The 27,465-nt window shown below is 44.5% G+C and overlaps 1 protein-coding gene across 7 annotated transcripts in view; it reads right to left on the bottom strand.

The window, feature by feature from the left end:
* The window catches only part of LOC135514395 (cotranscriptional regulator ARB2A homolog), a 213,543-nt gene that overhangs the window by 133,081 nt on the left and 52,997 nt on the right, over positions 1 to 27,465 (bottom strand). For all 7 annotated transcript variants that reach the window (XM_064937849.1, XM_064937853.1, XM_064937854.1 and 4 more), the window contains exon 7: positions 9,569 to 9,784. In XM_064937849.1, the coding sequence (XP_064793921.1) occupies positions 9,569 to 9,784 (216 nt within the window). The remainder of the gene's footprint in view (positions 1 to 9,568; positions 9,785 to 27,465) is intronic.

The raw sequence follows: 27,465 nt of genomic DNA, 5'->3' as shown, positions 1-27,465 counted from the left end.
ACGCTCCTTTCTCGGTTTCTGTCTGGTTTCTACCGGCCATACATCCACTGATCACAGAATAGCATATTTACATTTTATTATGTTACTCATTTTTGCTTAGTAACCAGAGCAATGCTGCCGCGCAAGTGGTCATGTGCTGAACGCGGACCCAGCTCGGATATCTTTGGGGGGAAAAAATGACACCTCTTGAATTATGAGAGTCATTTGTAGTAGAAGTATAGTACAAGTGTAGTAGAAACTAAAGCATATGCACATCTGGTTGATCATTTCATCTGGGCTATACTCTCGTTATGTGTGAAATTAGTTTCGGTATAGTTCAGGCCCAGCATCGTCCGGGTTTGACCAGGGTAGGCCGTCACTGTAAATAAGAATGTGTTCTTAACTGACTTGCCTAGTAAAATAAAGCATTTGAAAGTGTAGTATCGGGCCAGCTGTGCATCGTTTGTTTCCCGCTCATCAAGCAGGATAGAGTCAAGGATATGTTTTGCATCATTCTAAAGGACTACTGCAACACACAGCATGTTTTCGCTTTTACTTACAATAAACGTGATTCGTAGTTATAGTTACAGTAAATAATACAGTCCTGTAACAGCTTCTTTTACAAAGTAAAACCTAAAGGGGTACGGTATCAACCCGCAAGGTGCGTGGGCAAATGATTGACATGGGCGCCAACACTGACAAATAGGCATAACACAAACTCATCGTTACACTATTGTCTTTCTAAATTAAAATCAACCACTTCACCCTCCTTGTCATTCAGTTAGGCCTAATTTAAATTCAATTGTGAAGTAAGGTGCACAATTATCACCCATTCATCATTCATTCAGTGAAGATAGAGAGACGCATTAGTGCCTGGCTGGGTATCGACATCCTACAGCACATTGTCTTGGCGGTTAAGTTAGGAATCGGTGTCAAATACCAGTTAAAAAGACTCTAAATACTTTTCTGTTTGTGATTTCAAAATTAGGACAAATGTAAAATAAAAAAACATGTATGAAAAGTTCGGGAAGGAGCGGGTCATAGCTTTTGGGGGGGAAGGGCTGTTTAAAAAAAAAATATATATTTTACAAAATCAAACGTCAGTGGCCGTTGGCCTATGGCGGTTCTAGTGTAAAAAAAAGAGCTATTATGGGGACGTTATCTTGATGAGCATGAATCAAATCAAATTGTATGCATCATATGCTTGGTAAACATGCTTACTTATAGTGCCCGTCCCAACAATGCAGAGAGTGATAACAGGAGGTATAAATACACAAAGAGTAAAGGTCAATTAGAGAGTTGAACACTGTCTACTGTACTGCTATCCTCCTGGATATGGTGATGGATTCATGGTCACTCTGTCCTGAACCTTTAAACCTCGCCATTTTATTAATTACTATTACACCCCCCCATATTCCTATAGATTCTAATTTCCATCTCCTCCTTGCATTTTGCTGCATAATACTCCACACCTGTGTGTGTGTGTGTGTGTGTGTGTGTGTGTGTGTGTGTGTGTGTGTGTGTGTGTGTGTGTGTGTGTGTGTGTGTGTGTGTGTGTGTGTGAGTGAGTGAGAGAGAGAGAGAGAGAGAGAGTGTGTGAAAGCTTACTCCAAAAGCAAGGGAGTGACTGAGGATGTGCAGTGACGAGGAGGTGCAGGTCCTGGGGAGAAGGGGCGGGGCCGATTGAGAGGGGGGGTCAAATAAACTAACATCCTGCTGAGTCTAAGGTCACAGATCAAAGGGCAGAGGTCACTGTGCCGTATGGCCCCGTAAGAAGACTCATCCTGCGGTATCTCTTCATCGATCAAACTCAACAGCAACAAGCCCCAACTATATCAGAAGAGAACCCACGCATCAGAGAGGAGTGCTTGGAAGAATTCAAACGTCAACCAATCACACAAGGACCTTGTATTATCCCATGATTATTTTAGTAAATCATGTTTAAAGTCGTGACGAAATGACCAACATCAACATAGTGTCTTAGCAGGGTGTTGGGCCACCAAGAGCCAGAACAGCTTCAATGCACCTTGGTATAGATTCTACAAGTGTCTGGCACTCTATTGGAGGGATGTGACATCATTCTTCCATGAGAAATTCCATTGTTTTGTTGATGAAAAACACTGTCTCAGGCGTCGCACCAGAATCTCCCATAAGTGTTGGGTTGAGATCTGGTGAGACAGACAGACAGAGACAGACACACAAACCCTTTAAACCCCCTTTTAGATCCCTCTTTAAAAGTCACAGACCTCTTCTTCCAGCCACAGTAGCCAAAATAATGGGCAACTAGGCGTTTTTACATATGACCCTAAGTATGATGGGATGTTAATTGCTTAATTAACTCAGAAACCACACCTGTGTGGAAGCACCTGCTTCCTTTATTTTGGCAGTTACCTGTATATTGCATAAGGACGATCTACTTCATTTAGAGGTTTAAAATCATAGATATAGAATTTGTAGACACACACACACACGCAAACAGCCAGTCACTGCTGTCAATGTGCGCTTGTCTCGGCACGTTGGCCGCCATCCACAGTGTTTCCCCTATATATATTTTATTTTATTTTTTATGTAATTGCACTGTATGTATGCCCCAGGAAGCCTCCCCCTCTCCCATTCTTCATAGAAGAGTTTTAACACACTTCACCCCAAAATGTTGTGAGCTTTTCACTATCATTGTAAAGCCCTAGTTATTTTGTTGCTTTGACAAAGTCATTTCTGAAGACTATTGTTTATGTAATTAGTGAATCATTTTAAGGTAAAAACAATTTATTTATTTTTTTTACTTTTGTGAGCTGAAGTCGTTTTTAATATGGTGAAACTCTACATACATTTATTTTTTTACAATGAACATCTAATTGTCAAATCATAGTGTAAAAGCAGGTGTGCTGGTCCTACTCGTAACACGTCAACACTGTTACCCAAAGATAGACCGGCTTGCATTCAATTGCCCCTCCCAGTTGCACACATGCTTCCATTTCCCCTGTCAAAAGGGGATTTATGGCTGATTTAAGATGAAATCGTCAACCCCGTTACTTTATTTGGCATTTTATAGGCACTTCCTATAGTAATTTTATTTACAACCTCGAGGTGGGAAAACATCTTATTTATTACAATGAACATGTGCTCTTTATGCCAGATGTTAAAAGTAATGAAATGTTAAAAGTAGGTGAAAAAAAAAAGTTTTTTTGCACCAAGTTACACATCTCAAAAGGCACTGAATTGGTGGAACGACCCAACTATAGGCTAATGCCAAAGTGTGAAAAGTATTGTATGGCCTCCTGCAGAACTGGAAAAACCTTGGGTGGGACTGCACTAACGATCTCACGCTGCTAGCATCACAAAGTGCAAAAGGTTTCAGAGAGAGCGAGAGAAAAAGAGAGTGTCCTCATTATGTGAATTTGGAGATATTCCAGTTGAAATATTTATTAAGATATTAATATGGGCTCTTCCCCTTCATCTCCTCTCTGATGATATGCTCACACAGCTCTATATTTCTACTCCTCACTAAGTCTGACCTCTCTCTCTCTCTCTGTAACACACACACACACACACACACACTCACACACAGTCGCACAAACAGCCTGCTTCCAACCTTTAGTAAACTTCTGGAAACAATTGTGTTTGACCAGATACAATGCTATTCCACAGTTAACAAATTAACAACTGACTTTCAGCATGCTTATAGGGAAGGGTACTCAACAAATATTGCACTTACACAAATTACTGGTGTTTGGCGGAAAGAAACTGATCATAAGAAGCTGTTTTGATAGACTTCAGTACAGCTTTTGACATAACTGATCATAATCTTTGTGTGTTATGGCTTTACATCCCCTGCTATATCGTGGATTGAGATTTACCTGTCTAATTGAGAGTTACCTGTCTAACTCCAACTTAATCCAGGTAGAATCGGGGATTCACCAGGGCAGTTATCTAGGACCCTTTCTTTTTTCAATCTTTACTAATGACTTGCTACTGGCACTGAGTACAGCCTGTGTGTCAATGTATGCTGATGACTCAAAACTATACACGTCAGCTACCACAGCAAGTGAAATCACTGCAACACTTAAAGAGCTGCAGTCAGTTTCAGAATGTGGGGCAAGTAATAAGCTAGCACTAAATATTGAAAAAACTAAAAGCATTGCATTTGGGACAAAACATTTACTAAACCCTAAACCTCAACTACATTTTGTAATGAATAATGTGGAAATTGAGCAAGTTGAGGACTGTCATGGTCAAAACATGTTGATGCAACGTGTGTAAGATGTGTGAAGATATCTCCGTAATAAAGTGCTGCTCTGCTTTCTTGACATTGCTATCAACAAAACAAGTTTTGTTGCACCTGGACTACTGCCCAGTCATATGGTCAAGTGTCACAAAGAGGGACATAGGCAAAAACAGTAGCCTCAGAACAGAGCAGCAGGACTGGCCCTTAAATGTACATGGAGAGCTAACATCGATTACATGCATGTCAATCTCTCCTGGCTCTAGAGGAGAGATTGACTGCATCACTACTAGTCTTTGTGAGAGGTATTGACATGTTGAAAGCACTGAGCTGTCTGTTCAAATGACGAGCACACAGCTCAGACATCCATGCAAACCCCACAGGACATGCCACAAGGGGTCTCTTCATAGTCCTCAAGTCCAGAACAGACTCCGAGAAACGCACAGTACTACACAGAGCCATGACTACATGGAACTCCATTCCACATCAAGTAACTCATGCAAGCAGTAACATCTGATTTAAAAAAAAAACATAAAATTACACCTTACAGAACAAATCGGACAGTGAAGAGACACGCATACAGAGGCACACACGCACTTTACACCCACGTACATTGTAATGTTGTTGTATGGTGGTATTATAACTTTTGTATGGTAGACATGTAGTGGTGAAATAATGTTACATGATGTACCTTTTTGTTGTTTTTTGTTGTTGTGTGATGTAAGTGCCTTAATGTGTTTGGACCCGAGGAAGAGTAGCTGCTGCCTTGGCAACAGCTAATGGGGTTTCACTAATAAATACAAATACACACGTTCAAACACACACAAAAAAAACGTCCAGAGGTCAATATCAGAGGTGACACTTAAGAGCCTTGATCCTTGTGTTATAATGTATGTGTGTGTGTGTGTGTGTGTGTGTGTGTGTGTGTGTGTGTGTGTGTGTGTGCGCGCGCGCTTGTATCTGTGCATGTGTTTGTGCATACTAGGGTTGAATGGCGGGAACCCGGTTTCCGAGATTTACCGACTAAACCACTCCCCTTTCCGGGATAAATAACTGAGAAACCGGTAAATTGTAATAAATTATTTAAATGAACAGCATGACGTGAAATTGAACTGTTACATTATATGTGAAGTCTAAATCGGGCTTCTCTATGGCATGATGAATCATCAACGCTCTGGGTGGGAACACACCATCTCGGTATGGAGCGCAGTTGTAGTCCTGGCCATGTGGTGCCAGGACAACAACCTCTCCCTCAACGTGATGAAGACAAATGAGATGATTGTGGACTACAGAAAAAGGAGGACCGAGCACGCCCCCATTCTTCGACAGGGCTGCAGTGGAGCAGGTTGATAGCTTCAAGATCCTTGGTGTCCACATCAACAAACTAACATGGTCCAAGCACACCAAGACAGTCGTGAAGAGGGCACAACATAACCTATTCCCACTCAGGAGACTCAAAAGATTTGGCATGGGTCCTCAGTTCCTCAAAACCTACAGCTGCACCATCGAGAGCATGGTTGCATCACTGCCTGGTATGGCAAATGCTCGGCCTCTGGCCGCAAGGCACTACAGAGGGTAGTCTGAACGGCCCAGCCAAGCTTCCTGCCATCCAGGACCTCTAAACCAGGCGGTGTCATAGGAAGGCCCTAACAATTGTCAAAGACTCCAAGCCACTCTAGTCATAGACTGTTCTCTCTGCTACCGCACAGCAAGCGGTACCGGATGTCCACAAGTCTAGGTCCAAGAGGCTTCTAAACAGCTTCTACCCCCAAACCATAAGACTCCTGAACACCTAATCAAATGGCTACCCAGACTATTTGCATTGCTGCTACTCTCTGTTGCCATCATCATTGAGATGCGTCTTGTTACTTGCATAGTCACTTTAATAAATATATTTTTTAACTGCATTGTTGGTTAGGGGCTTGTAAGTAAGCATTTCACGGTAAGGTTGTATTCAGCGCAAGTGACTAATAAAATTTGACTTGATTTTGATTTGAGTTCACAATGCATGCAGACCCAGACTTTGTTTCTTGCGACAGGTCGGCCAAGATTTGCTGCAGGATAGCCTATGCTACAGTAATATAAAGACCAAATGTGTGTCTAATTTACCCATCTCCATCTGGCTTTCGGGGGTCACCTTAGTTTTTACTTTGCACCCGCAGAGTTCTAAAACCGTGCTTCACTCTACTATTGTTGCTTTAAAATCAGTGCACGTGCGCGCACTCTCTCACAGCCTTGGCCTCTTTCCATCAATTCCATTCAAATTGCACGCAAAATAGATCATCCTGTTCTAGATTGATGTACAGCCCTATATAGAGATGTCCTAGCCTACCTCTTTCAGGTAATACATTCAACGCAGTATTAGTCTTATATTTAGCTAATTCATGATGGGTTATGGATAACAAGCGTCTAACTTATAGTCTCTGTCTCTTGAACAATAACCACGCACATGTGCTCCGCTGGCCTCTCCTTAAAAAAAAAACGCTCCTTAGCTCTTGGAGTCCCATGCAGGAAAAGATAACTATTCTAGTCTTTCTGAACATCATTTATATACCAACATAATATTTGAAGCTATTGTTTGCTGAATGTTAAATGTAGTAGCCAATAGAACTCACGGGGAGTTTGAAAGAAGAGCGAACGCGCGATGGCAGTAGGCTATAGCAATTATTTATTCAGACCCATAACCATTCAATTTTGGGGAAGAAAATTGAAAGCCTTCAACATCTAATTCTCGTCCTGTATTATTCAAGGATGTCATTAGAATGATGAAGATAAGGACAGCGAAACTCATTTCATTTGACTGTTGAAAGCGAGGAAGGAATGAACCAACAATAGAGAGAGAAAGAGGTAGGCAGGCTACTAAATATTATCAAAAGGTATATATGCATCAGCCAACTAATTATACAAATAAGCCCATTTACTGTGTAACAAAAAAAATGTAATCAAATGTCCTAGCCTATGCTTGTAACTTTGAAGGCCGCATGTGCTGCACCAGAATCCCATGTTCTCTCCCTGCTTCATCACGGTTTGAACGATGTGCGTAATTCCAGTCCACAGTAATATAGTTCACACTCAAAAAGATTAGCCTACTGGAGCTTGTTTAATTTATTTACACAAGAGAGCATATAGTTAGCTACATCTATGGGCTATTCTATTTTTCTGCCATGTGTAATGTGCAGTAGCCTATATCATGGGATCATTAAATGTGTTTTATTTAGGGCTCATAAAATGTATTTAATCTATGACTCATCGGGCCCAGGTAGCATCAGGCTTGAATTTTAGATCACAGCTCTATAATAAACCCATCATGCTTAAATGTCAACGATTTTAAATAAATCCCTGACAGTGTCACCAGCAAAGCACCCCCATACCATCACACCTCCTCCATGCTTCATGGTGGGAACCACACATGCAGAGATCATCCGTTCACCTACCCTGCGTCTCACAAAGAGAAGGCGTTTGGAAACAAAAATCGCATATTTGGACTCATCAGTCCAAAGGACAGATTTCCACCAGTCTAATGTCCATTGCTTGTGCTCCTTGGCCCAAGCAAGTCTCTTCTTCTTATTGGTGTCCATTAGTAGAGGCACATTTGCTATGCAGAAATTTGACCATGAAGGCCTGATTCATGCAGTCTCCTCTGAACAGTTGATATTGAGATGTGTCTGTTACTTGAACACTGTGAAGCATTTATTTGGGCTGCAATCAGAAGTGCAGTTACCTAATGAACTTATCCTCTGCAGCAGAGGTAACTCTGGGTCTTCCGTTCCTGTGGCGGTCCTCATGAGAGCCAGTTTCATCATAGCGCTTGATCGTTTTTGCGACTGCAAGTCCAGATTGATTGACCTTCATGTCTTAAAATAATGATGGACTGCCATTTCTCTTTGCTTATTTGAGCTGTTCTTGCCATAATATGGACTTGGTCTTTTATCAAATATGGCTATCTTTTGTATACCACCCCCACCTTCTCATAACACAACTGATTGGCTCAAACGTATTAAGAAGGAAAAAAATTCCACAAATGAACTTAACACCGCACACCCGTTAATTGAAATGCATTCCAGGTGACTGAAGTTGGTTGAGAGAATGCCAAGAGTGTGCAAAGCTGTCATCAAGGCAGGGTGGCCACTTTGAAGAATCTCAAATATAAAACACTGGGAGAAAAGAGATTTATTGTTAGGATGGAACATTTGTAAAATACCAGGAAAATATTGAACCCTAGTGCATTACGCATCTAAACACACTCAAAAAAAATGTTGTTTCAGTTGTATTTCAATGAACACGAAGACGACTTCTTTAAAGTTTACGCCAAAAAAAAGACGATGCCTAAAAAACATGTCTAATGTAAGAGTGAGCTAGACAGTGATGATGGGGGGCTTGAAGCCATCGCTAAGGCGATAATATAATCATATATATGGCATTTAGCAGGCTCTTTTGCGATCTAACAGAGTAAGCTAAAGCGCTACTGCTAATGAGCCCATATTAGAGTGTGGTAGAGGTACTATCAGGAGAGCCAGGCAGAGAGAAAAGAGACACTGTTGACAGCTCACACACAGCCCGTCAGTCCCAGTGAGACCACAAGGCCTGTCAGAGGCAACCGAGTGACATCTCTCACACGCAAACGTGCACGTGCACGAACGTACAGCACAAATCGTATGGATACGTATACGCACACGCCTGCACATGTACACGCACACTGGTGTGACGCTACAGCCATCAACCCGAGACGAGACAAAGAGGATAGCATCCCCTTACATTCTCATCACGTTAAAACCAACAACTACTGGCCTTCTACAGAGCACCCAACAAACGCTCTACCCGATAAAGAGAAACAAGGTCTGTGTGGATGGACAACAGGTCTGTGCCTTTGAAGACGACGTCACCTTAGTCTGGTTATGTTAGGTGTGATGGAAGGACTGAATTGAGGCACCTTCGGATCCATTTCCTATAACGCTGTACGTATTTGTTTTGATCCCTGAAATATTCCATTATCAATCAGAGACGAGGAACGAGAGTCTATGGGAAGGTGGACAATGTGTGATGTGCTAGTGTGTGTGTGTATATATGGTGTGTGTTTGGAAGACAATAATCCCAGCGGTCAACAGTTTGAGGGGACAGAGTTGCTCTGACGAGCGAGCGAGAGAGAGAAAGGAAGAGAAAATTGAAAGAGAGAGAGCGCCATGTGGTTAACACTCCACACAGCCTGACCACACAAGAGAGCCCCTCTTTCCCTCTTCACCCGCCCCCCCCCCTCCTTTCCTTCCTCCCTCTGTAACCCTCTCCTTTCTCCACCTCCCCCATCCTTTCTTTTAGGACGCTGTCTATCCCTTTCTTATCCTCCTCCACCACCGCCCGTCCCTCGCTCACTCGTATGGGGATCTGCTCGGTCTCGCTCTCCTTCTGCGGGTTGCGGTACTTCTCGTAGAAGTCCCTCTTCTTCTTGCTCTCCCGGTCGTCCTTGCGCTCTCGCTTCTCGGCGGGTTCGTCCGAGGCCTCGGGGGAGGGCAGGGGCGCAGGCTTGGTCGGCCTCTCCACCTCCAGGTGGTTCTCATTGGGGTTGAGCACCATCACACCGTAGCCTTCCTGGAAGACAACGCACACAAATGTTAGAGAGTCCACACATCCGCCTTTTTGTGTGCGTGCGTGTGTTTAGGTGAATGCAGTTGATGCCCATACAATAATCAAAGTGAGTTATTGTATGGCCAATAGTGAGAGGCATCTGTGCCAGGGTGGTAGGGGAGAGACAGACAGACAGACTTGGTATGGTAGGAGTCAGAACAGCAGAACTATTGGGTGCAGGATTAGAACTCAGTGACAGGAGTCAGCTAGTGAATAGCATTGGGTCCAAAGGCCAGGTGTCACTTACTATCAAAACAAATTGACCCCTCCATCACTCATCTCAAGAGTTAGGGGCTGTCGTAGACATGTGTGTGATCAGTGTGTGTGTGTGTGTGTGTGTGTGTGTGTGTGTGTGTGTGTGTGTGTGTGTGTGTGCGTGTGCGTGTGCGTGCGTGTAACTGCAATTCAAGTTGTGAGGATAACAAGGGACATACAACATTTAACAGAAACAAAATACAAATGAACAAACAAATTCTAAATGGTATTATGCTGTAAAACTAAGATAAGGATGTCAGAAAATGTCCTGTAAGTTGTTCGGAATTGAAACAGGCAGAAAATATTATGGTCAGGGGAAGTTTTCACAAGGCCTTAGTGACTTCTTCAACTCTGAAGACATTTTTAATTAAGTGTGTTTATTATCCCAAGCACTCTCAAACTAAAGCAGGAAACGGAGGGATTCCTTTTCCATTTTGGCAGCACTTCACACACACACTCTCCCTCTGTACACACACACACACACACAACAAATTGGCAGATCTGAACTGACAAAAAGGTTTTTTGAAGACAAGTGTAGGAGTAAGTGAGGAAATTTCGCTCTGATTCCTCCCAGAGACGCCATCACACACACTGTCTACACACTGCAGCACGTCTCCTCCATTTTAATAAGTGTTAACACAATGTGTGTGTCCCTCTTCCGCCCGTCCATGTCAAACCTGCCCCACACATTAGCACCTGGTGTGTGTTGACAACAGCAAAATGACACTTTCACACATCCCCAGACTATAAAATGATTCTTATTTTCACACTCTCTCCGACCGACGGTTTTAGCCAAAGCTCCCACCACTCCCTTTAGGATTATTCCAATCAAACTTTCAGACACTCTCAAATAAGACAAATCTGAACAAATTGCAGCAGTTGTGGGAGTACTTTCACCAGCAATTATATAACGATTTTACACAAGTATTAATTAAGGGCATACTTTATTAGGATCTATTTTTGCTTTTTAGGTCATAACTATTTTGCAAAATCTCTGACACCGACACCTTAATTGCTAGACAAATATTTTGAGTTTAAATATATTCAATGAAATAAATAATTCAGTTTTTAAATCAGCAGAGACTTTTAAGGAAGCTGTAAAATAGAAAATAAAGTAAGAATGAATTGAATCACAATATTAAGACCGACAGAGAAGTTGCTAAATGAAACAAACGTGATTAAAAACATTTGTTTTTCCAGTTTGCTTCTCTAAAAATAACATGGTCATTACCAAACTAAGTACAGGATCACCATCAAAGTGACATCACTGACAGCTGTCCATTAAAACAAGTCAAACAATATCAAAACAAATAACTGACAGCCCTATAAAACCCATTGTTCCACACATCATAACACACATTGATATAGAGCATAGACCCACACGTTGACGTTATTCGGAAGAAGCCTTTTATTAGGGAGCTTATAGGATTCTTTAGCTAGAGGAGTTCATCGGCTGTTGGCTCTGACTTAAGTTAATTTTCTTACAGTGTGTTAGGTGCTGCACATACGGCCCCGCACCACAGCCCCACCTGGGCTGGGAGCGGAGCTGGAAGGGAGGGAGACGTCTTTCTCATCTTCCTCCTCTTTTGGGCATACTAGCTATCTGCAGTGGGAGGGAGGGAGGGTTAAAGTAATAGGTCAGGTTCTATTAAAGAGGCTTAGCTCAGTTCAGCACAGGCCCGGGGCTGTCTTTGTTGGCACAGGCACCACGGAGCAGTTCACACGGACCTTACGACCGGAGAGGATGACGAGAGGAAGATGGGAGAGAGGAGGTCCTCTCCAGCTCTGTGCCACTGCCCACTGGTGGCAGGCTGGAAAAATGACTGGCAACACTGTCTTCCTCTCAATCAGAGGCGAGGAACGAGAGAGAAAGAGAGCGAGAGGGAGAGAGGACAAGACAAAGGGCGAGGGTGGATGGAGAGAGAGAGACGGAAATAAAAGACAAAGAAAGAAAGAAAGAAGTGGATTGGGGAAGAGAGAGATGGATAAAGGGAGAGTACCTTCACAGAAACACGAAGTGTTCAACCCATCCATCCATCAATCCATGTGCCTAAGATCTACGCAGCATATAGGGCAAAGCTTTAATGGGTGAACAACATAAGGCCTACTGAGCTAATGCTAGCCCTGTGTGGCCCAGCCCTGCCTGGGCTGATTGTGGCTAACCCTTAGTGCTGCCCAGTCACCCTGAAGCATTACTGTGAGAGGGACCGGTGCTCCCCAGCATCACCCTGCATCCTCCAGCATCACAGACTTCTGCAGTAGGGCCATGGGTTCATCGCCTAGTCGGAAACCATCCGTTACGTCGACAGAGAAAGGTCTCAGGCAATCATTGGTCTCTGGGTCTCTTCCTCGCTCTCCGGTTCTGTCCAACAACAAAGGCATTTTACACTAAGGCGAAAGAGAGTTAAGAGGCTGAACTGCAGAGTTTATTTATTCAATCATCAATGTATTCTGGTGTTTTGAATATCTATGAAGTGAATGCCAACAGTAAGTACAAGGTCTTTTTCATTAAAGGTGGTGCCATCGCTATGTAATTAGGGGGAAAAAATTGATGAACTTGTATTTAACAACAAATGATATGTATAATTTATAACGAAGTACTATTACACATGAATATAATTACTACCCTAGTTAGCGCTGATTGTCTCGATTGCCTGTCAGCGGTGAAAACAATCTCACGCTCTCGCTTGGTGTGGACACTGATGTTGCGTCAGTGTTTCTTTACGCAGTGCTTTGCAGGATAAGCTTCACACACACACACACACACACACACACACACACACACACACACACCCTTCCCATGCCCCTGAGTGCCCTGTGCCACCGCCACACAGAGCCCTGGCCCAGAGGGCAGCGGTCAGAGGGGTCACCCAGGCCCCTCCGAGGGGGACGCACCCCCGTCACCCCTCTCCGGACGCTCTTTAGCGCTCCTTTGTCGGGCCTGTCGAAGACCAGCCGACTCCCCTCAGATAGCACAACAAAGGCCGCCGCTCAGGAAGCCCTGCTCTGCCGTCAGTCTCTGCCCTCCTCCATCTCCCAGTGTGTCACTAACGCCGCGCTGAGTATCAGCCTGACATCTCACACACACAGATCTTATTATACATCCCTTTCAGCGCCATCAACGGGTCTAATCAGTTCGCAGAGAAAGTGCAGATACGCATCGACAAAGGAGAAAACGCAAATGCTGCGCGTCAACGGGGAAATATCGATGGGCCGTTTATGTTTATTGGACCCAACCCGCTTTGATAAAGCTACGCGGTCAGACTGTGGTCATATTTGGCACGAGACAGTGTAACGGTAACGCACCATTGTCTGCCTTTTCAGTGGCATGGTTTAAAGGAGGCTGACAAAAAAATGTTTTATTTTTTTAAATAGGCTAAGGCATCCCTTTAAGAAGACGCTATCTCCATGTTCACAGTTGGGCTGTAATGAAATGAAACGTGTCTCACTTGTGTGAGTGGAGAGAGGCGGCCGAAACCGTGCACGTGTGTGTGTGTATAGAGTCTTTGATGTGTGAGCGCTCATGTAGCAAGCACGGCCTTTGGGCACAGCAAAAAAGGACAGGCACTTGACAGGTACAAAGCATGGCTGATAGTGGTCAAGGGGGCATGTGGGTAGGAAAGGGGATGATTGTGTGTGTGTGTGTGTGTGTGCGCGCGCTTTAAGGAAAATATATTGTAGTATGTAAGCTTCAGGAAGATGGGTGTATCAACGTGTATACAAATGTGTACACGATGGCATTGTACACTGATGTGAGAGGGGATCTGTATGTGCTCGCTACATTATCAGCTACGGCTGGCAACGCTCTGTCTAATCCCTATTGGGGGGTTGTTCTTGTGTTAATATCAGGGCAGCTGACACTCCCTGTACCGACACCATCGGCTATACTTCCTTGTTTCTGTGATAGCCCTCCAGTGATTGGTTGTCGCGACTTGACAGGCAGAGGGCAAAGGCGCGCTCGCCACCGTCCAACCAATCAGAAGGCGAGGGAGGGAGACAAGGCGGCAACATGTCTGGAGGCGACACTGGGGATAGGCGGCACCAAGGCAGACAGAGGAGAAAAAAAGACCAACCTGGAAAATGAACGTGGGGAATCAAAGCCACATCGAGACACTCAGTCTCAATTCATGAACACACATTCACGGCTAATTCAGCAGATAATGATGCTTCCACAATGTGTTCTATTGGGATGAAACCTTAATAAAGCCTTACACTAATACCTGAGATACAGGTAGAAAGCATGGGAGGATATATGTAATTATTATGTGTATGTGAGGATATATAAATATATATATATGAGAGAGAGAGAGAGAGAGAGAGAGAGAGAGAGAGAGAGAGAGAGAGAGAGAGAGAGAGAGAGAGAGAGAGAGAGAGAGAGAGAGAGAGAGAGAGCGAGAGAGCGAGAGAGCGAGAGAGAGAGAGAGAGAGAGATACTCTTTGAGCCCATAGAGAAGCCCTGGTGGTGGAGCATGCGGGAATGAAAATACAGTTATATGAAATGGGCCCCTCCTGGGCTGAGGCAGGCCCCCCTCTCTCTCAGGGCCACCCCTGCTCTGGGTGACCCTGCCTGTCTCCGGCTCCACGTGGGCTTTTTCAGCAGCCAGGGGCCCATTATCCCCTCTCCTCGTCTCTCCCAGAAACCACACAGCTCACAAAGCACTGTCAGATTAAGACACTGTACCCCCCCCCCCCACCAACCCTCTCTCACATATACACATACCCACAACCCCTCTTTCGCACACCCCGCCACTAGCCCTTCTACACCCCCAACCCCATCTCTCTCACACACCCCAAGACCAGCCCTTCTATACACATATAGTTGTAGGATTATCATTTGATCACTCTTTTGACGCTGAGAATTTTCCTACAGACGAGCTTCTTGATTGACACAAATTCACTGAAAACCATGTAGCCTCATTTTGACCAGCTAATAGCCTAACCACAATGCCAGCATTATTAAGGACTAACCGTTCAGATCCTGTTGCTGACCTAATATGTTCCTGTGGCTATCTACACTACTGTCCCGAGTAAATAGATTCACTCACTCACTCACTCACACACTCACTCACACACTCACACCAAAAAAAGCACCCACAACCACAACCACACCAAATTGATTGTCTCATAGACAGCAGGTGTCTTCGCACAACAACATTGTTTATTACTGTACAGAGACAGTCAATTCAATGCCGCCTTCAATAACAACCTGAACTGCTCTCTGTGATCCTCACTGTGTTTATAATAACGATCAACATTAGCATAATTAGGCCATGTCCTAATCCACAGTAACCTTATCTAACAAGTCAAGTTCTGTTCAGAGCGGGGAAAAACAAGGAAGTTTAACCTTGGCATGGGATGTGTGCTCATTTAGATATTGTTTACAGGCTCAACTGAATATTTATACAGGAGTTCAAAGTGGAGCGTTGTTGGGGAGGAAGTGAGGAGAATAGGAGTGGTTCATATCCCCCTGTGCCTCGGAATCTTTTCATGTCTGACTTAACATCTCTCCTTCTCTCCCCCCCCCTCTTCTGGTCCTGTTTATTTTCAGCACCTCCGCGCGGACGCACACACAAACACACACACACGCGTCAGCAATAGGAGCAACACACTTGACGCAAAGCAAAGGCTCCCTCACATCTCAATTATTTATACGTCTCCTGGACGATTTCATCTCAGCAACTCGGCTACATTTAGCTTGCTTTCATTTTCTGAGCTACTGTAGAAGCTGGTTGACACCAGAGAAGATAGCCCAAATCTCCCGAGGCCCTCTCTACGCTCCCTTACTCTCATTCACTCTTTCTGATCCACTCCGTTTCCAATAGAATGGATGACCCCTGCCTGTACAGTACCAGTCAAAAGTTTGGATACACTTACTCAATCCAGGGTTTTTCTTCGTTTTGACATTGTAGAATAATAGTGAAGACATCAAAACTATGAAATAACACATATGGAATCATGTAGTAACCAAAAAAAGTGTTAAACAAATCAAAATATATTATATTTGAGATTCTTCAAAGTATCCACCCTTTGCCTCGATGACAGCTTTGCACACTCTTGGCATTCTCTCAACCAGCTTCACGAGGTAGTCACCTGGAATGTATTTCAATTAACAGGTGAGCCTTGTTAAAAGTTAATTTGTGGAATGAATGCGTTTGAAACAATCAGTTGTGTTGTGGCAACGTAGGGTTGGTATATAGAAGATGGTCTTTTACCAAATAGTAGTCCATATTATGGAAAGAGCAGCTCAAATCAGCAAAGAGAAACAACAGTCCATCAGTATTTTAACACCTGAAGATCAGTCAATGCGGAAAATGTCAAGTTTTTTCAAGTGCAGTAGCAAAAACCGCTATGATAAGCGCTATAATGAAACTAGCTCTCATGAGGACCGCCACAGGAAAGTAAGACCCAGAGGTATGTCAGCTGCAGAGGATAAGTCCATTAGAGTTACCAGCCTCAGAAATTGCATCAGATGAACTGGCCTCCACAATCACCCGACCTCAACCCAAGTGAGATGGGTTGGGATGAGTTGGACTGCAGAGTGAAGGAAAAGCAGCAAACAAGTGCTCAGCATATATGGGAACTCCTTCAAGAGTGTTGGAAAAGCATTCCAGGTGAGCTGGTTGAGAGAACTACACAATTCCATATGTCTTATTTCATAGTTTTGATGTCTTCACTATTATTCTATAAAGTAGAACATAGTAAAAAGAATGAAAAACCATTGACTGAGTATGTGTGTCCAAACTTTTGACAGGTATTGTACCGTGACATATTACCTCAATTACCTCGACTAACCTGTACCCCCGCACATTGACTCAGTATTGGTACCCCCTGTATATCGCCTCGTTATTGTATTATTGCTCTTAATTAAAACATTTTACTTAATAATAATTTCTGAACTTGTTGGTTAAGGGCTTGTAAGTAAAGCATTTCACGGTAAGGTCTTCACCTGTTTGTATTCGGTGCATGTGACAAATAAAATGTGATTTGAAGGGATGAAAATAGCAGTGTGGGTATAAGCAAACTATAGCAAGTCCCAGGCATATTTGAGCTTGAGGAAGACAACCAATAACATGGATTTGCCTCCATTGAACCACACTATGGTAAGACCCATCCATTTCAACACACAAGGACTGTGGTTGTTTTAACTCCACAACACATGTCAAGAGATTAGGCTGATACTGAATTCCTCTTGTCTGATGAAACTACACACACAGAGATTTAGACACACACACACACACACAGACACACACTCTCGGAGAGCCCATCCTATGGTGATGCATACACTAGCACACACACTGCTTCATCAGCTCTCCGCGCGGCACACCGTGGGGGTGTGGTGGTGGGGGCTGGACGGAGCATTAATCAACGGTCAGGTGGAATTTGTCAGAGCTATCGATTGTGCAAGTAAATGTTACAGAAGTCATTTGTCAAAAAATAAACAAATACAGGAGGCCAACGTGTCAAGCGTTCACGGTGAAGTGACAGTGAACACACACACACACACACACTCCTGTGTTCCCGTGGTTACACGAACCAGCCTGCTATAGTTTTCACCGTGTGTTGATCAGATGATCAACGTTGACTCAACGTTAGAGATTAAACAGAGGAACAGGTGGAACGTAAAAAGCAGAACATTCGTTGAGTAGATCATCTAGAAAGATGATTTACCCCTCAAATACACTGAGAACCTCGTATTGCACTGTCATAGTGGTGTATCCTTGGGTATCAGATCAGTCACCTACAGTACGTGTCTGTACAGTAGATTGTTCCTGAGGTCCACACAGCTCCGAGGCCTTACCAGGGAGACAAAGACACACTGAGGTAGGGCTAGCTGGAAATAAATACAAATCCCCATTCTTACGCTGTTAGCATTGTGATTTATATATTCTATTGTCTTCCCTCAGCATACACATCCATTTTTAATGGAGGGGAGATATAGATCATGGAATGATTGGTGCCTCCTTATTTTCCTGTCCAACTATTTAATGTATAAATCAGAGTCTTGTGCACCCCAGTGGGGGAGACGGCCAGGGGAAGCAGAAGGCGGCTCGGCCCGGCACAGGGCCACCGGAGGATGGTTCTGGAGGCAACTGGTGACAAGTGTGTGTGTGTGTGGGGGGGGGGGGCATACAGTATGCAGAGAATCAACAGACCAGGGCCAGTGAAGGGCTTCTATAAATCACTACATCACACAAACACATCCCCATAGCAAACCTAAGCATTACACACTGTCCATACCTTTGTTATGTATGCATCTTTGTATGACAGATGCGCGTGCGTGTCTCTGTATGAGCAAGACTGTACGGGGAGAGATGGCAGGCACAATGTCCACAACTCCCCTCTGTTGTAGTTACTGTTTTCACCAGCAATGAGAACTGTAAACCACTAAAGAGAAGGGTCACACACCTCCACAACCACACATAACCGTACCTCAAGTTGACCGACAGGAAGCCAAACCCCTGAGGCCACGTGATGCCTGATCCCCTCGGTCTACATCTGGTCACTCAGCAGCTATAGGGCTTGGAGGCAAGGGTTTGGGATTAGGGGCTGGGACTAGTGGCTTGGGCTTGAGGAGGCGTGACTGGCTCCGGAGCTGTGATCTGACATCCAGGCTGTAATCTGGGGATGTCTGGGGGTGAATAATGAGATCCTAGTAACCAGGCCCAGGTATTAATCTTAGTGAACACCACAGGCCCTGGGCGACCTTTAGGGGTTAGGGGTTAAAGTGGAATCCCTTGACCTCTGCACTGTTATTGTGGCCAGAAAGTGAGGGCCAGGGGCAAGCTGGTGGTCCTGCTGGGATTGTTGATTATGTATTTATATATGTGTGTGTGTGACCATACAAAACCATATGAAAGCATCATGTAACTTGCTTTCTTTAGTAGTAAGTGTGTGTACCAGGCTACATGTCATGCTAGCCTGATGAAACATGATATTTACCATGGTAACCTGCCATCTCGTCACTAGAACTGCACCATAGGTACAAGAGTCAGGTGAGTTGGCCGCAGCCAGTCTCAACATCTGTTTAAAGTGTTAACAGCAGGCATGGCTGCAGCTCTGCCCTGCCATTTACTCTGGCAATTTTCTCAGGATGTGACCTCAGAAAGAAAAAAAGCGTTGAAGGACTGCGTGCGTGTGTGTGTGTGTGTGTGTGTGTGTGTGTGTGTGTGTGTAATACAGAGCATTTTCCATAGTGTCTTAACACATGGCTTAGTACATGCTTGAGAGGACACACATGGAGCTACGCAAACATGATGGAATCCCCTTTATCCTCTACAAAGGGGCATACACATAGGCCTACACACGTACGGAAGAGTCTTCCTTGAAACAACAAGATAAACCAAGCTCATAGTTTCCTATTAACCTCGGACATTCCCGAAAATAGGTTTTAAGCAATTAACCGTTCAAGGCAGACCTAAAATAAATGCCCCGTCCCATCACACCACCACAACTAGCGACACCCTCTTAAAAAAATATAATAACATTTGAAGACCACCTGTTGTCTATTATTTTTTACATACTGCTTTCTCATAAATCATAACACTAGGTAATTAATCAAGCTGTCAAAATGGGGACTGGGGGTCACATGGCAGGGTCAGGGGTCGTATCCATGCCGATGGAGGTCAGGGTCACACCACATTCCTCATTATCAAGTTGGGATGAGAGAGGGCCCGAGCAAACAAAAGCGAAAGCAGATGGAGAGGGACGGATGGAGAAAAAAAAGGAAAAAAGAGAGAGAGAAAAAAAAAAAAATTGGGACAAAGAAAAATGAAAGAAGCTGTCAGCTGCCTGCAAATGAAGATAGGGGAGCCGACACTGAGAGGGGAGGCGCGAAAGGCTGGAGAGAAAAAGAATGCGATAAAAAATAGGACGGGCATAAAAGAAAATAACAAGAGAAAAACTACAAGATGTTTCTTCCGTACAGACACAACATTTGCTGGCAAGAGGGCGGAGGAGGAGGGGGCAGTGGTTTGCGAGGCCCGTCTCCATTTGAAAACACGGGGATACAGATGTGGCAGATGACTGTTATCTGCCTGTGTCTATCTATTGAGAGAAATGATCAAGCACAAAGATCGTCTCTCTCTCTCTCTCTCTGTCTCTCTGTCTCTCTCTCTCATCAAAGTCACGATTAGATGGAGCAGACAGATGGACACGCATCGACAACAGATAGACAGAATAGATGCAATAGAAGGACAATGAAACGCTCATTTACCATAAACAGCCCATGTCCTGCAAATATATTCAAAACACACATAACAAGTACCATAGAGAGAAACAGAAAGGTTGCTACTCCTGTCATTGCTTGTGATTAAGGGAATTATTTCAAAATGCTGCCTTTTCCCTCTGTGGTCGCTGACATGTGACCACAGGTACTCCCCATATTCAAGTCGTGTCAAATGAAGCAAGGTAAACCCACACGGCGGTGAATATTTTATCCGAACTTAAGCTTTGCACAATCAAAGGTGGGGGGGGGGGGGGATGCTTGGTAAGGGCGAGAGAGAGAGAGAAGGAAGAGGAAAATAAGAAAAACAATCTCAAAAACGCTAATGCCGCGGAACTCCTCGCATTAGAGTCGCGCATCCCTCCCCGGCGTGAGACGCCGAAATCTCTGGCGTGGCGCTCTATCAAAAAACATCACTCCTAAATGAGACGCGACCACTGCGCAAAATTAGCTGTCAACCTTTCCTCAAAATCGCTGTTAATCTCGTTCCCAGTGTTTGCGGATTTATCAGCACATGCATCAATGTCAGCTCCTTGGTTACTGAGGCACACTACTTGGGAGAAGATATAATTAAAAATGTTTAGGCGTGGGGGGGGGGGGGGGGTGAAACAGCATCTTCGCTTCCTTGTCTCCTGCAGGAGTCTGCAGAAGACGGCGTGATAAAGAGACAAGCCTCTCTCTCGTTGTCGTCAAACTCGGGGGTCGGCGAGCGCTGCTATCGCTGCAATGATGTCCACGTAGCACTGGAGACGAGAGCCATTTTTTTAACGGTGCTTTGACTCAGAGGAAAACAATGTCCCGCAAATCCTTCTAACTCTTATCAACTGTTGAACGGACAGGCTTACTCCCTTATCAAGAGTGTTCCACACACACCAGCGGAAAGACGAGTGATCCTAGAAATTCTCCTGGACTTTAACCCCAAATAATAGAAAACAAGGAAATACCGATAACTAACAATAAATCATTACATCCATAATACGAAGGTCTACACACGTTGTTTCAAGTATTCAGATACAGTTGTATCGCTATAGTACCCATCCAATAAGGTAGCCTGTTCTGTAACCCTAACATGAACTGTATCTCTAACTAACCAGCAGCAGAACACTTCAAAATACATCAAAACTAGGTCCTTGACTGACCTGAAGAAACAAACAACTACTTCACAATGTAATTAAATACTTGATACTTGTCCAGCATCCCTCTTATTATGGAGCTGGCCTTTCCAAACCATCACTATTCTATCCAGCATGTGTCAAGACGAGAGGGGGCAGGGGCGGCATTAGCTATTCAACGGGCCTGTCTCTCTGTGTGTTCGCTAGGCTACCTCTGGGACTGGGCTGCTGAGATGTCCTGGAAACTTACCCCTTATATCACATACCCTGGCCCCGCCCGTACGCCCGTCTGTCTGTCTGTCTGCCTGGCCAGACCTGGTCAGATGACAACAGGCCAGACAGCTTGGAAAAGAGAGAGACATGTATTATACATCCTGCATAAATACATCTCCCCGTTGAGATTTTTGTCCTCCCTCGTCTCCCTCTCACTCTCCCCTGGGTTGGGGTGTCGGGGTGCGAGACAACCGTGTGTGGATCTGCGAAACTCCTACTGCTCTGTAGGTGTGTGCAAATAGTTCACAAACAATGTGTGCGAGATTGTGAGTGTCGCCAAGCTCATTCCCATAAGGGCAGACACCCCCCTCTTGTCCTCCTCACAGGCATCTTGGCCTCAACAATATCATACTCACTCAAAACCCATGGGACTCTCCTATAAGGGTAGTGGGCTGTCTAAAGTGTGCTTGTCTCGTCTTTGCCATGCCGATGACAGTATAGAGGCAGGTTCAACTAGCTCTCACAGTCTCACGTCAGAATTAGACGTTCATCCATGTTTTGCAAATGTCAAATTTCGAAGTAGCTGAAAACATCAAATGTTGAAATATTTAAGGTTACATTATTAAGATAAGGGTTAAATTCAGGGATTAACTCCAAAATCTTAAAGTTAGGCATTAACTCTGTATGGTTGAGTTTAGGGTTAAGGTTTGGGATAGGCGTAAGACCAAAATCTCAAAAACAACTTGCAACCTTTGGAATCAGAGGCAGACGCTTATCCCCATCCGCCATTCCCGTCCACAGTGCCCTAGCAAAACAGAAAGCTACTTGAAGGTAACAGCGCTCACAGTTACCACGTCATCTCCCGACATCCACAGACATGGATGGGCAGGTCAGTGTATAGGCGTGGTACCATTACCCAGCGCTGTCCTGGTCAGAGATGAGTAGCTGACGAGTCCTGCCGCTACTGATCAACAAACACAGACAGACGGGTGGACCACGAGTCAGGTGTGGAGGGGTCAAATGGGTAGGGCCAGGCGGGCTAGTAAAGTGGCAGCAGTGGGCTCATCTGGTTGGCTGCTACTCTCATTAAAGCGGAGGACGAGAGTGATGTAGACCAAGGACTCAGGGGCCACAGCACAGTCGGCTCAGGGCTCTCTGCTCTTTCTCTCTCTCAGGCGACGCCTGACCACCAGAACACACACAACCTCCCTCAAACACACACGCGCCTGCAGTGAGCAGATCATCCTTTTTTTTCCCCCTTCCTCATCCTGCTCCTTCTCATCCTTCTTCTCCTCCTCAGCCGAGAGGAGAGACCTTTAAGTCGCTTATTCCCCTCTTCATTAGAGAGAAAATGAACTCTGGTAAACGCTTGTTAAAGCCCTTACCTACACTCCCCCGGTTAATGCGAGTGATCCATTTGTGTCTGTTTCTGGCTGACAACGCTTACCGGAAGATTAATCGTGGGGTGTCAGGCGACGGCAACCCCTGTCCCTTTCCCATTTCCTTTCTTCTGGGCTGCAGACGTAATAATGGAGCCGTCTTTTGTTGTAACAGCGTGATTAGTGAGGAGAAAAGGAGCGCGGGCGGGGGGGGAAAAAACACTGCCCTTCACAACTTCATACAAGTGTAGATGTGCGCTTGCGAATTAGGATCACTTGACTATGGCGAAGTGCGGTTATTAATTCATCTCCATACGGCAAAGAGAGAAGGGATATAATAACTGGCTTAATAATATTTCCCATTTGGTCCGGCTGTCTTTATCTGTATCTGGTGCAGGGCAGGAGAGAGAGGGGGCCTGTGTCGTCCCACCCCAGGGTCCATCAGTCACTGAGGCCCTGCGGCGATCCCTCTTGCTTACGGGAATGACAACGTGAAGTGCTCCTTCCAATCCCTGGGTGCAAGGGATAATCGCTGCTCATTACCGGCCCATTCCCAGGAATGCCTGCCTACCGGGGAAGCACGAATCCTCCACTGGATTGGGAGCAAACCCCGAGTGGACCAGCCACGGGAATCACCCCCCAAAAAAGTATGTTCAAATGAAAACAAGACACCTTTTCTTTTATTTATTCAGGCAACCCACACTCTACGAGACACATATACACATAACACCCACACACACCACTATATTCCCCCTCTGCCAGTGCCAATGGACCAGGGTGGCTCCAAAAGCTGGGGGATTGTGGGCGACTGGCGGTGTCTCATTAAATTTGCTGGGTTGTCTAATTGTCTTGCGCGGACCTCCGAGAGACTAGTACATTATACTCATCGCAATTAAGCAAACAAAAGAGTTGAGCCACCCAGGAACTGGGGATGAGGCTAGCTGGGGGTAACCCCACACACACGGGACTACAAAAACAAACCCTCCTTCCAGCTACAAAAAAAAAAAAAAAAAGAAAGAGAAAAGATATGGGGGACAAAACGTGTGGGGGAGTGGAGGAGGAGAGATGAGAGAAGCATCCAGATCTTCCTGGGATTGGCCAGATGTCACAGGGGTGGGATGGGGGGGGGGGGGTCATTTGAGGCACACCTTTGTGCTGAACCTGTCTTGTTTACCACACTGCAGCTCAGCACTCTGAGAGGCCATTCAGAGGCCCAGCCTTTCAGAAAGTACTGAAGCACCCCTTAAGCCCACTTAACTACCATTTTCACACACTCTCCCTGCTCTCCTTTTTGTCCTTGCCTCCATTACATCAAACGCAGGAACAAAGGGGGGAGAACAGAAACTCTGGCCGCAGAATGGACCCATCACAAATATTAATGTGAAAAGGTGTTGAAGTGCAGAATCTACTTTTCTACACAAGGACAACTTGGGATTTTTTTTGTGGGGGGTTCTTTTGGCTGCAATGAGCTTGGTTTTCAGGCGAAAGGGGAGGCTAAGGACTCAAAGTGCAATTATCCACAAGGAAGGGCTTGAGACGAGCCACTGCTAAAGACTCCACACAGCCCATTAAAGGAGCTCTAAATGAAAGGCTGCATTCACACGCCACCTCTATTAGGCACAGCCTGCACACAGTGCATACACACACAGACTGTCGCATATTAACACAACTTCACATATATATAAAAAAACATTTAACATGAGCTTGATGATAAATAAATAAGTACACAGTACTCACAGTCATTAAAAGGGGACATATTTAACAACCCCCTCACAATATAAATATAGATATCTATCCATCTATATACACACACGTATGTATGTATGTATGTATGTATGTATATATATATATATATATATATATATATATATATATACATACATATACACTGCTCAAAAAAATAAAGGGAACACTTAAACAACACAATGTAACTCCAAGTCAATCACACTTCTGTGAAATCAAACTGTCCACTTAGGAAGCAACACTGATTGACAATACATTTCACATGCTGTTGTGCAAATGGAATAGACAACAGGTGGAAATTATAGGCAATTAGCAAGACACCCCCAATAAAGGAGTGGTTCTGCAGGTGATAACCACAGACCACTACTCAGTTCCTATGCTTCCTGGCTGATGTTTTGGTCACTTTGAATGCTGGCGGTGCTTTCACTCTAGTGGTAGCATGAGACGGAGACTATAACCCACACAAGTGGCTCAGGTAGTGCAGCTCATCCAGGATGGCACATCAATGCGAGCTGTGGCAAGAAGGTTTGTTGTGTCTGTCAGCGTAGTGTCCAGAGCATGGAGGCGCTACCAGGAGACAGGCCAGTATATCAGGAGCCGTGGAGGAGGCCGTAGGAGGGCAACAACCCAGCAGCAGGACCGCTACCTCCGCCTTTGTGCAAGGAGGAGCAGGAGGAGCACAGCAAGAGCCATGCAAAATGACCTCCAGCAGGCCACAAATGTGCATGTGTCTGCTCAAACGGTCAGAAACAGACTCCATGAGGGTGGTATGAGGGCCCCAAAGTCCACAGGTGGGGGTTGTGTTTACAGCCCAACACCGTGCAGGACGTTTGGCATTTGCCAGAGAACACCAAGATTGGCAAATTCGCCACTGGCGCCCTGTGCCCTTCATAGATGAAAGCAGGTTCACACTGAGCACGTGACAGACGTGACAGTCTGGAGACGCCGTGGAGAACGTTCTGCTGCCTGCAACATCCTCCAGCATGACCGGTTTGGTGGTGGGTCAGTCATGGTGTGGGGTGGCATTTCTTTGGGGGGCCGCACAGCCATTAGGTACCGAGATGAGATCCTCAGACCCCTTGTGAGACCATATGCTGGTGCGTTTGGCCCTGGGTTCCTCCTAATGCAATACAATGCTAGACCTCATGTGGCTGGAGTGTGTCAGCAGCTCCTGCAAGAGGAAGGCATTGATGCTATGGACTGGCCCGCCCGTTCCAGAGACCTGAATCTGGGACATCATGTCTCGCTCCATCCACCAACGCCACGTTGCACCACAGACTGTCCAGGAGTTGACGGATGCTTTAGTCCAGGTCTGGGAGGAGATCCCTCAGGAGACCATCCGCCACCTCATCAGGAGCATGCCAAGGTGTTGTAGGGAGGTCATACAGGCACGTGGAGGCCACACACACTACTGAGCCTCATTTTGACTTGTTTTAAGGACATTACATCTAGGTTAGATCAGCCTGTAGTATGGTTTTCCATATTAAATTTGAGTGTGACTCCAAATACAGACTTCCATGGGTTGATAAATTTGATTTCCATTGATATTTTTTGTGTGATTTTGTTGTCAGCACATTCAACTATGTAAAGAAAAAAGTATTTAATAAGAATATTTCATTCATTCAGATCTAGGATGTGTTATTTTAGTGTTCCCTTTATTTTTTTGAGCAGTGTATAACATATCAATGAGTAGGTGTTCTAAAAAATGACTGGTACTGTATATATATATATGTGTGTTTGAAATGATTGACACCCTTGACAAAGAAGAGCAACAATGACTGTATGAAATAAATCATTCAAATACTGAGCTATACAGTTACATCGGGTCAAAGATCATGCCCCCAAGACATGCTTACCTCTCACCATTAACAATAACAAGGGAGGTTAGCATGTCCTGGGAGTATGATCTTTGACCCTGTAACTTTCTCACTCATCATTATTCACGATTAATTCAGGATTATCTGTAATCGTGGTAGCATCCACATGACTGTAGAAGTGTTTAGAAACATTATATTCTTATATGAAATAAAAGTTACTCCGTAAGGACACAATACATTATTTACCATTCATTTCGATTGGTCACAAAATAATCTGAAACACAAGCAGAACAAACTGCAAATGCATCCAACAAGTTTGTGGAGTTTAATGTCGTCATTGCGTGCTAGGAATATGGGCCAAAATACAATAACAATTATTTATACAAATCCTTAGGGGTGTCAATAATTTTACACCTAACTTTTTGAGAAAAATAATGATTACTAGTTAAACAAAATCTATTTCTCTAAGCAATTCTATTAGTATGAAATAGTATGATTTTCAAAAAACATTTGCACACAATATAGCTCACTATATCAATTATTCATTTTATACAAGGGGTGTCAAACATATGGACTGTGGTCCAGAGAGGGCCCTATCTGGCCCAATGGTGGTTTGAGTAAAAAAAAATATATATATACACACATATATATATATATATATATATATATATATATATATATATATATATATATATATACACATACATATACATACATATACATACATATACATATACACACACACACACACACACACACACACACACACACACACACAGTGCCTTGCGAAAGTATTCGGCCCCCTTGAACTATGCGACCTTTTGCCACATTTCAGGCTTCATACATAAAGATATAAAACTGTATTTTTTTTGTGAAGAATCAACAACAAGTGGGACACAATCAT

This window comes from Oncorhynchus masou, chromosome 25, assembly GCF_036934945.1.
Source record: "Oncorhynchus masou masou isolate Uvic2021 chromosome 25, UVic_Omas_1.1, whole genome shotgun sequence".
Taxonomy (NCBI): Eukaryota; Metazoa; Chordata; class Actinopteri; order Salmoniformes; family Salmonidae; genus Oncorhynchus; species Oncorhynchus masou.
The sequence above is the reverse complement of the archived record's forward strand: the minus strand, read 5'-3'. Positions and strand labels throughout refer to the sequence as shown.